Source organism: Stylophora pistillata, chromosome 7 (assembly GCF_964205215.1).
Source record: "Stylophora pistillata chromosome 7, jaStyPist1.2, whole genome shotgun sequence".
Taxonomy (NCBI): domain Eukaryota; kingdom Metazoa; phylum Cnidaria; class Anthozoa; order Scleractinia; family Pocilloporidae; genus Stylophora; species Stylophora pistillata.
Window position 1 is genome coordinate 9131439 of NC_142525.1, and position 10877 is coordinate 9142315.

General features: G+C 42.4%; 1 protein-coding gene and 1 long non-coding RNA gene across 2 annotated transcripts in view; one reads left to right on the plus strand and one right to left on the minus strand.

Annotated features, from left to right (window-relative positions):
* Positions 1 to 2788, minus strand: LOC148726524 (uncharacterized). The gene is made up of 3 exons (XR_015989338.1): positions 2666 to 2788; positions 704 to 809; positions 1 to 224 (listed from the first exon to the last, which is right to left on the minus strand). It is a non-coding gene; the product is annotated as an uncharacterized LOC148726524 (long non-coding RNA).
* A 107-nt stretch (positions 2789 to 2895) lies between these two features.
* The window catches only part of LOC148726525 (uncharacterized), a 24986-nt gene continuing 17004 nt past the window's right edge, over positions 2896 to 10877 (plus strand). Inside the window, exon 1 of the mRNA XM_088726905.1 lies at positions 2896 to 3030. Coding sequence (XP_088583031.1) covers positions 2931 to 3030 — 100 coding nt within the window. The 5' untranslated portion in view covers positions 2896 to 2930. The remainder of the gene's footprint in view (positions 3031 to 10877) is intronic.

Sequence of the window (10877 nt, forward strand, 5' to 3'; positions counted from 1 at the left end):
TAAAGATTAAAAGTGTTTTTTTGAAGTCTTTAATCCGTTATGAGTTATTAACTTAACTCCAATCTATGCTTTGAATGTAAACTTCAATTTTCCACATCACCATATTCATCGATTAATTCTGTCGTTGTTGTTGTTGTTCTCTTGTGAATAGAGGGCTCAAGTTTCACTGGCGTTGAAATTGCTGGAATAGTGATCGCTGTTCTGTTGTTCGTCGTCATAATAATCTGCATTCGAAAGAAAATTTGAAGAGCAATTCTAGGGAAGTTAAAGAGTCTCTTCTGGAGATACGTATCCAGAATAAAGTAGAGCTGTTAATTGCTACAAATTATTTGCTGTCATTTTCTGAATATTTTTAAGGAAAGTGTAAAAATGCATACATTTTTCTGTCTATCTTTGGTAATTTGATCAGTAGCTTTATTGTTTTATTGCCCCTTTTCACTAAGAAGGGTACAAATAACGCGCGAGTCGAGAACAGATATGTAGTGGTAATAGGGCCGAATGGAGTTGAATTCTTGTATGTAGTAGGACCTTCATGCTATCAAAAAATTATTCTGACAGCCAAATTGGACTCGGCCTACGGCTTCGTCCAGTTTTGGCTCTCCTCCAATTTTTTCCCATCCAATTATTTCCAAAATTGAACAAGCATGTAGTCCTCTTACTTATTAACTATATAGTTAGTCGATTGAAGTGAATGATTCGATACCTTAATAGCAGCATAGGCGGCTAAGGTATACCGGTGTTGTTAAGATTGAGATCGGACGTCAGCATTATCAGGCGCCTCTGGCAGCCGCTTCAGTCCATGTAACGACCTCATGGAAGAGAAAAAGGAAAATGGAATATCTTTCATTTCCTTTATTTCATTAGTTAAATACATATTTTTAAATTGATCGCCTCTCAACTTCGACCTTATTGCAAGGACATGAAATGGATCTAGTTGGGGAGGTTCTAGATTACAAAATATCGCTGATCAAAGTAACTGCGAGGAAGCCTTTTACAAAATCTCTTCTTGTACCGGCTGTTTGCTTGTTTGTTTGTTTGTTTGTTTGTTTGTTTGTTGTTTTTTTTTTCGAGTCTTATGACAAACTTCGTTACTCTAATCACTGGTCCGTTATGCTAGTCACGTTACGAGCTCATCCTTACGTGACAAGCAAAAATAAATAAGCATATCAAAACAATCAAGGCTGCATCGTTAGATTAATGGCCTTTCTTAGAATTTTGTGTATTAGAGAAAAGAAAGGGCTACCATGTTTGTGACATTATTCGACCAAATCTTCGCTGTTTTGACCGAGAACCGGCTCAACCCTCATCTGGTTCCTTCGAGTGTCTTTCGTCTATTGACAACGTGTCGTTTTATTCCGCGGTAGCGATAATGCGCCATCGAGAAAAGGTCGTCCTGCACGATGAAAAGCCGCCGTATTATGTGACTTACTAGATCAAATTAAAGGCATGGAATGAGCGAAAGACAGCTTTGAGATTTAGCAAGAAAAACGAGCAGCGAGTCTGCAGAAGCCTTTCTACATAGCTTTACGGAGAAAATTAAAAAAAGAAATCTCCTCTTAATTGGCTCTTTAAGTGACCGTCGGACAGGAAAACCTTTATAATCGATCTCAAGCCTAATCCCATGTAAGTTTTCGGGTGACCTTTCCGTCCCGTTGAGACCAATTCAAAGATATATTTCTCCAAAATTTCATCTTGATGGCTTTATTGTTTATTGAACAAATCATCGAAGGCGTAGCTCCTCTTCCCTTAGAAATCTATTCTTTGCGCCTGGTGAATGACACGAAGAAAAATTCAAGTATTGGAAGGTCTTCATCTCTTTGTAATGCGTTTGGTGAAGGGGTCGAATCCCTGTTAAATCTATCGTTTTCGAACACCTTTGTGTCCCAGAATCCAATTTCTGAGTCTGATATTCCAGCCGTGTATAGAATCAAGAGAAAAAACCTCTTCACAGAGTTGTTTGCCCGTCTTAAAAATTATCCTATTCTGTCTTTGGTTCTGTTTAACAGACAGGAAACGTCGTCGATATACCCCTTCCTACATAGCGATTTAGTTGTGCTCTTGGTGATTATACCCTATTAATATTTTTGCCATGAAAATATTATCAAAAGCTACTGCTGTCGTGGCATTTTTCTGCCGTTTCCGTTCGGTGTGTGGGAGAAAGTATGGGGTTCCCGGATAATAACAATAACAATGGCGGTTGAACGTGGCTCTTGAAGGTTATATTTTTTGATATTAATAAATATCAAAATAGCAAAAAACGAAAACAAAAGTGTTTCTAAGCTTTCCTCGGCAGATGAGTCGCTTTCCTCTAACCAATCGAGCGATGGCTAGATTATCGCCGCTCTCTCGAGTTGAGCGCGGGCTCTAGTTCCCGAACAGCGGCTGGACGAGCCTTATTAAGCGTAGAATTCCTAGAACCCTGCGCCTGTTCTGTTCCTTTGTTTCTTGGTGATTCGCTCCTATGATTGAAGGGGCTACTTATTTGAAGATTAGCCCAGGGATCAACGATGTTAGATTTTATTTGTACTAATGTAAGACGACACGGTTCTTTACATCCATGGTAATCGTAATCGTTACGTAGTAGTCAACTGAAATTAAATAATTTAGGGATACATTATTATTACAATATTCTTAATCGAAATGATAAACGAAATGATAAACTTACAATTTGTGTTTCTCAGTAATCGGATCCCTTGATGTTTGCGTTGACCGTTGATCACTAGCTTCGAATGAATCTTACAGCATAAATTGTTCCTTTAAACTACAAGTCACATGACCCGACTTTTCCCGCCGCGCGTAGTTGAGGCGAATTTGTAATTACGATAATTTATTCTATTTCTTTCTACGCGCTCCACTGAACATACAAATCACTTGGAAAAACAAGTATTTGTGGAAATGATAAATTCTCCATTTTTGGTAAGCAGTTTTTTATGATCTACGCCATTACACGAAGTCAAGGAGCCAAAAGAATGAGGTGTATTGGATTTTACTTCCCATTCTTCATATCGTGCGTGCCAACTCTTGTAACAAGTAAGTTCAGTAAGGCACAAAACCGCCATTTGTAAGGAAACTTCGAACGCATTTCAATATAGCAGTAGGGTTGGTTGTGTAGCGAAAGACGGAAACGACGGCAAGACTTGTTGTTTCGCTACAGTTTTGGTGAGACATGAACTTTAGGAGCAAAATTTCCATTGCTTTTCATAATCACATTCAAGAGTGATATAAACGCAATCGCGACACAGGCAATCAATATATGATTAAGGGCATTACCGCAAGTTGAGGCTCTGTGAAGGAATGTCGTCGTGATGAACGGCGGTTGACTCGTCGGTACAGAGTTGGTTCATCCACTGAGACGTATTCGCTGACTGATGCTCCGATTATCAATCAAAGCACAATTCACGGATCGAATTATTCGATTTTATATTTGTTGCCCTATAACCCTAAAATATAGCCTTGATTTCTTTCAAAGAATAAGCGTTGTGCTCGAATTGTAATGTTTGCTTTCGTTATTGGGTACTGCTGTAATCAGATCATCTAGATCTCATCACAGCAGACTTTCTTCCCTTCGACCTTGCATATCATTGCATATCATTGGTTAATGCATATCAACATTGACCAATTTGAAAGAAAGAATTCGCAAAATGCACGCGTAAATCGGATAAGAAAAACATATCGGAAGATAGTTAATACAATAATGAGGTCACCCATCGTCTCAAACCCGCAGGTATCTCGCAGGCTTTCATCCACTATCATCTTGAAAACAATGCAAATCAATGTCTTTGTACTTCATCACGCACGTGTCGAAGCTTATTTGCATAATTCTGAAAACTGAATAAGGTATGTCTTTGACCGTTCAAACTTCGTTTGTTTATCTTTTTCGCAGAGTATTCAGGTTACCATAACAATTGGTTGGAAAATATAGTGCGAGTTGTCCTAAAACGTTCCATAAACATGATCAGTCGTTACGCTTGCATGGCAAAGTAAACAAAGGCGATCGCAGGGCGCTTCTTCTTGAATCAGGTCGCGAGCGGGATACGGAGTTGAGAAGATTAAAATTAAAGAATCCAATTTGGTATTCTGATCATTGTAGGCATACTCTGTAGCTTAAAAGGACACACAAATAAGTTAAAATATGTGTACCTAGCTGTCTGATAACAGGAAAAACAGTGATGGCAAAGCAAGCCCTAAACGACGGAAATCGCCAAAAAACACACGGACACACAAGGATTGTGTAAGGTTTATTAATCTAACGTGTAAAATTTTCATATTTCGGAATATTTAGTGTTTTAAATGGACCATATTTTATTCACTATACTATTCCTTCAAGCGCATTCAAATTCTCGACAGATTATCGCGTAACTTAACACCGCGTTACACAACATATGACGCTTTCGTGAAATAATCCTTCGGTTTTGCTCGAGACGTGAGGTTGGGACGCTCTGTAACCACAGGCGTGTCTGTTTTGATTTTTGGTGATTTCTGCTGTTTTGGGCTTGCTTTTCCATCACTGTTGTTCCTGTTATCAGTCGAAGTCAAGGCTGCACACTACGATTTCGACCGTTGTCCACGCTGAGGCGGTTTGCGCCCAGAAAATCAGTCTACTCGGCACTTTTCTTACCCACAGCTTACGATCCAAGATCATTGCACCATGGAAAGTGTCTCAGTTCCAAAAATCTCCGCGCAATACGCTGACAAAGAATGTTTTCTACCATCATTTCCATGGTCGTTCTTTTCTGCCAGAGCCTTTGATTCACAGACTGGACAGGGCCGCGCAAGAGGCTTAGGTGTAAGGTTAATTTTATCTCTACCAAGAGTGGTACGGTCAATTTATGTACAATACTTACCCCCTCCCCACAGTGACACCTCGCTTTAATCCATTGTCCTGATCTACCAATCGGAGAGCGAGGTGACACGGCCACAGTTACGTGACACTGACCACTGACGTTCTCAGAAGCCCAAAAGAGTAAACGATCGCGAACGTTCAAGATGAAAATCTTTAGATTACATTGGGGGAACTTTGTGGACCGATTACTGCTTTTCAAATCACGGCCGAAAAGCTTGAATTTGTACAGAACCTTTGATAAACATTTATGTATTCAAACTTTTCGCAAATTAGACGTCGGAGTTCCATACAAATATTAGTCTGGGGATGGGCTGAGTATTGTACATAAATTGACTTTACCACTCATAGTCTTGTCCACTTCCAATCCAAAAGAACTTGTAGCTTTCAGGCTGCTCTGTCTGTTGGCCTTCCTCCGCCAGACGAGTCTCACTGAGGACGGCAATCTGCACGTTGTAACGGACTAGTTCATGGGTAACAAGGGCGTTCCTTCTCTCTGGACGGTCAGACCCAGTGCGGTCTATTAGGGAGCGCACGTTCCAAGCACCGAAGGTGTAGGGCATCACCTTTAATGATTTGCTTTTCTTATGATCCTTCTTACCGCTGGAGTGGGACCCATGCCAGCCGCGGCATGCTGGCCAGGGAAGAGGTGAGGCAGACAATGTTTAGGTGACCTTTTCTAGACCCTTCTCCAGGCCACGGGGGAAGCAGTGCTATCCTGAGGAGGGCTGCTTCGTCGTCCAGGGGGCTGCTGAATTCCAGCACTGACTCGTACACTGCAACCTACCCTAACCTACCCTGCAACCTACCATTGGTTTACGCATGAACTTAAGACATTAATGTAACAAAGAGACTGTCCTCTTAAGAAGGCGCGACGGACAAATAAAGAGGTAGATTGGAGTGCCTTCAGAAGATCAAGAAGCGCAGTAAACAACAAAGTGCGCTCCACTAAAGCCAATTACAAACGGAACCTTATTCACGAAAACATTGATGACTCGCAATCTTTCTGGAGAGCTGCGAAGAGAGTGCTTCCAAATGAGAAGAAATTAAGACAATCTATGTCTCCAATCAAAGTCGATGGTGATCTCAAGACAGACAAAAGTGCCATAGCTGAAAATTTTAATCACTTCTTCACCTCAATTGTCAAAACCATCAATGACAAACTATCTCAAAGATCGTCCAAGATATTTTGCCAACGACAGCAGTCACCTTTGCAGAATACTGAAACTACTTTCACAAACGAAATCTTCGAGCTAAGTTTAGTAAGACCAAACGTTGTTTACAATTTGTTGAGAAAGCTTAAAGTGAACAAAGCTGCTGGATTGGATAACATTCCTGCACGTTTGCTTAAGGGCGGAGCGCCGATTATTTCGGAGTGTCTGACTCACATAATTGACCTTTCCTTTTCATCTGGAGTGGTGCCGGACGACTGGAAGACTTTAAGAGTTGTTCCGTTCTTCGAGTCCGGTAACAGAGAAGAGATGGAAAACTATCGTCCCATTTCTATCCTCCCAGTAATTTCCAAAATCGCCGAGAAAGTCGTATATCATCAATGTTTTAGTTATTTAAACGCTAACAATCTCTTGTCGTCCTGTCAATCTGGCTTCCAGAAGAATTTCTCCACTGAAACACTGTCACCTTTTTTGTGGATGAAATCCACGGAAATATGGATAATGATCTTCTCACTGGGGCGGTCTTCATTGAACTGAGGAAGGCCTTCGATACGCTAGACCACCATACCCTTCTAAACAAGCTACAGAGATATGGCATATGTAACAGTGCGTTCCCAGTGCGTAGAGGTCGACAAAGCTCTCTCCTCGCCCCTGGATATAGCTTCTACCGTCCCTCAAGGGTTAATTTTGGGGCCCCTATTTTTTATATCGTACTTAAACGACATGCCCTCCTGTATTTGTTTCTCGCAAGTTCTGCTTTATGCAGACAATACAGTGTTGTTTTTTTACCGCTAAAACTGCGATTGAGTTGGATGCAAGTCTAAACAATGATATCAACCGTATTTCTTCGTGGATGCAAGAAAATAAGCTTTTTTGAATGTGAGCAAGACTGCATATGTAATATATGGCTCACAACAACGGCTTAAGAGGGAGGATAATATAAGCTTATCCTGCACTGGTTCTTCCTTGACAAAATCCGAGTCTTTCAAATATCTTTGCGTTGTAATTGATCAGCTCGTGAGTTTTAACAACCATATTGAGCACGTAGTCAATAAGGTCTCAGGGAAATTGGGTGTTTTTAGGCGTTTGAGAATTTCTATTCCCATAGCTGCTGCTGAACGCCTTTACAAGATGATGATTTTACCTGTTTTTGATTACTGTGATGTGGCCTGGTACGGCTGCGGTAAAGTTAATTCTGATGTACTCGAGAGCTTACAGCCTAAAGCTGCAAATTTAATTTTTCCAAATTCTGGTCTCAAGACTAAAGAGCTGAATGCTATTTTAGTTCTAGTACCCTTAATTAATAGACGAGAACCTCATAATGTCTTATTAGCTAGAAAATGCCTCAGGACCGCCTTATCTGAATAATTATTTTAATTTAAATACTTCTGTACACACATTTGCGACTTGCGACTAGACGCTGTAATGACATTCGTCTTCCAAAAGTCAACCTAGAGGTCACCAAGAAATCTTCCTATTTTACAGGCGCGAAGGAATTGAACGATCTCCCTCGCCATTTAAAACAAAGGAATCCTTTATTGAATTCTCAAGGGACACGAAATATTTTTTCGTCAATTATTAGATGTTATCGTGTAGATGTACATCTCCTTTTATTGATGTCGGCCATGCGACAGTTCTTCTCAGTGCATTTTACCTTTTAGACCTTTTGTATTTTTTTAACTAAGTATTTTAATAACAGGACCCCCATTGATACCAGTGCTTAATACACTGAAGAAGTTATCCTGTATAAATATTATTATTATCATTATGTCGCAGAGAAATCAACTGAATGCTACATTCTAATCAGGCAGCACAGGGCGAAACCCGTAACCTGTGAGCCATGGAGTAAAAAAATAAATGTACATTAACTAATCCTAAAAAGCTTTTCCGTTGTGTCTACGGTCCTCCTTCTAACAGAAAGTCAAACTGCCACCTTGAAAGTCCAGGCAATATTCAGCGTGTCCGAGAGCACTGCCCTCTGCATCTTTCGCAGTACGTCTGTGCTTCTGCCTCCCACCAGCTCGCGCATCATGACATGCAGCTCCCGTGACCACCCCCCGAGGGCATCCATAATGATGTTATATTGCTTCACATCATAGCCTGGGAACTGCTGCCTTAGTTCCCAGCGAAGGGGTCCGTATTTCAGTGTCTTCTCTTCATCCTTTCTTATCCGATTGTTTACCCACGGGCAGCTCATTTCCAGCGTCACAACTCTCTTGCACATATGATTTACAATGCGTGCATCCACCCTATTGCATCTGACCTCTTGTTCATCAGCATATATAGGGACATCCCAATAAGCTTTAACATTCTCTGACTCATACACGGGCTTCGGCTTGTCGGGTGAGCACCAGGGTGGTATCTCGTCTATAAATCCCTCATCATACAACAGTTGGTAAAACAGTACCTTCAGTGCTGCGTCGTGTCTAGAGAGATACTTGCTCTGGGCCAGTGCACTGCATCCTGACAAGATATGTGCCACACTCTCTAAAGCCTTGCCGCATAATCTGCACCTCACCTCGCCTTCTCCGCTTGTGTGGGTCTTCTGACTCGTGTATACTCGCGTTGGCAATAGCTGCTCGAATAGCTCGACGAGTCCATCAATTGTGTGTGATGAGCAGTTCTTCCACTCTGTGAGCCACCAGAAACACCCTTGCCACCGTTGGTTTCTGATCTCATCCTCTAACTTCTCAATTTGGCACCTCCGCACCTCTTTCTTGATCCCTTGCGCATGTTCCAAATCCAACACCAGCCCCAACTCCTCCGCGCACTTAGCCGCTTCTTTAAAAATTGACCTACGTCCCCATCCTCGCCGCTTGCTCTTCGAACTCCCGTACCATTCCCAGTGCACGATCTTCATTGCCATGGAGTCTGACTGCACTCTTAATTTTTGCGGCTTTGTACTCCATTTCAACAGAGCGCAATTCCCGCCCTCCTCTACTTCTTGGCATATATATATATATTATTATTATTATTATTATCATTATTATTATTATTATTATTATTATTATTATTACTGGAAAGTGACCACTGAGGCCTGAACCGCCTAAGTGTAGAGTTGTGGTTACGGCTGCAAGTGTGTCCACATCTGTCGCATCACCACTCGTCCATCGCCGCAGGACTTGAGAGGAGTGGATTATGAAAAGGGGGAATTGGGAGAAGGGAAGTGCTTAAAATGAAGTCATGACTTGCGCGTGAAATGGATTAAAGTGAGGGGGAGTTACGCAGATCGTCGGCCTCACTCTCTCGTCCCTGACCATCTTGGTCCTGTAGCACGACAAAGTCGAGACGGCCGGTGGTGGAAGGGATGCAGTGGATGGCCAGAAGTAGTGCTACTGTCTTCACTCTGCCCTATTAGCGCTCCACAAACGCCGTGCTAAGAGCGCCTTCTTGCCCGTTGAACCAGTTGAGTGGTTTCTTCCGTGCTGTCTGCCGGACCTGGTCTTTGCATGCGGTAGTCGTCTACTATCCGACTGCTATTTGCCCATAGTTGGGGCAGTGGCTGACATGGCGCCAGGGCGTGTTTACACGCCGGTGGGTCTGGACACCACGTCTCTAGGGCCCACTGCTGCTCCGAGATCCCCTACAGATTCTGCCTGGAGTCGCGAGACGCCCAGTTACCGTGTGTTTCTACGAGGAGGCACTGCAAAAGTCTTGGTGGTGGAGAGGCTATGTACTGGCAGGGGAGACTTGCGCACTCGGCTCCCTTTTTGCCCCTAGGCGGAACTAGCCAGCGGCAGCAGCTGACGGTAGAAAGCGGGGTGTGCAATGCTAGCTACAACTACACTAATGCATTAGACGCATCCCACACACCCTGTGGCGAATACTGCCACCAGCACACTATTCCTTATAACGCATTTAAATTCTCAACGGTTACTCGCGTAACTTAACACTCCGTCACACAAGGCGTGACGCTTTCATGAAATAATCCTTCGCTTTTCCTCGAGACGTGAGCCTGGGACGCCTGTGCTGTAACAGGACAAAACAGTGACGGCAAAGCAAGCCCAAAACGACGGAAATCGCCAAAAAACACAACGCCACACACGAGGAATGAGTAAGGTTTATTTATCTAAAGTGTAAAATATTCATATTTATGAATATTTAGTGTTTTAAATCGACCATACTTTGTTCCCCGTACTATTCCTTATTCAGTGGAACCCCGATCTAACGATATGCCAAGGGAGCAGTGGAATTAGATCGCTGTATCGAGTTATCGTTATATCGAGACGGGATGCTGTCCCATAGATTTTACTGTAGCTTTTGCTGGGACATAGCGTATTTATCGTTGCACTGGAAATATCGTTTTATCGAGGATCGTTGTATCGGGGTTCCACTGTAACGCATTCAAATTCTCGACGGTTTATCGTGTAACTTAACACCGCGTCACACAACGCGTGACACTTTCATGAAATAATCCTCCGCTTTTGCTCGAGACGTGAGCTTGGCGCGCCTTTGGCGGCCCAAGGGTACTGTGTGTGACTTTCGGTATAAAGTTCATTAACGGCAATAACTAACATATTAAGATCGCATTTCAAGCGTACGTGTGGGCCGTTAAAAAAAGGACTCATTATATAGACAGATTTCAAAGGATAATAAAAGCGAGGAATAAAACATGTGAAGTCTCCTTACCTTTTTTCCGTAGCCGCTTTGTTGCCAACGGTCGTTTTAACGCTGTTTTGGCGCCTTTCTTTGTAACGCGTGCGATGTCACCGGTCAAGTGTAGAATACTTTACTTTACGTTAATCATTTTCTCAACAACCTTAACACATATACAAAGCTGAGGGGAAGGCCAAGAAACAGGAAAAGGTTCCCCTTACAAAAGGCCTCCAGAATAGAAATAAACTACACATACCTATATATATTTA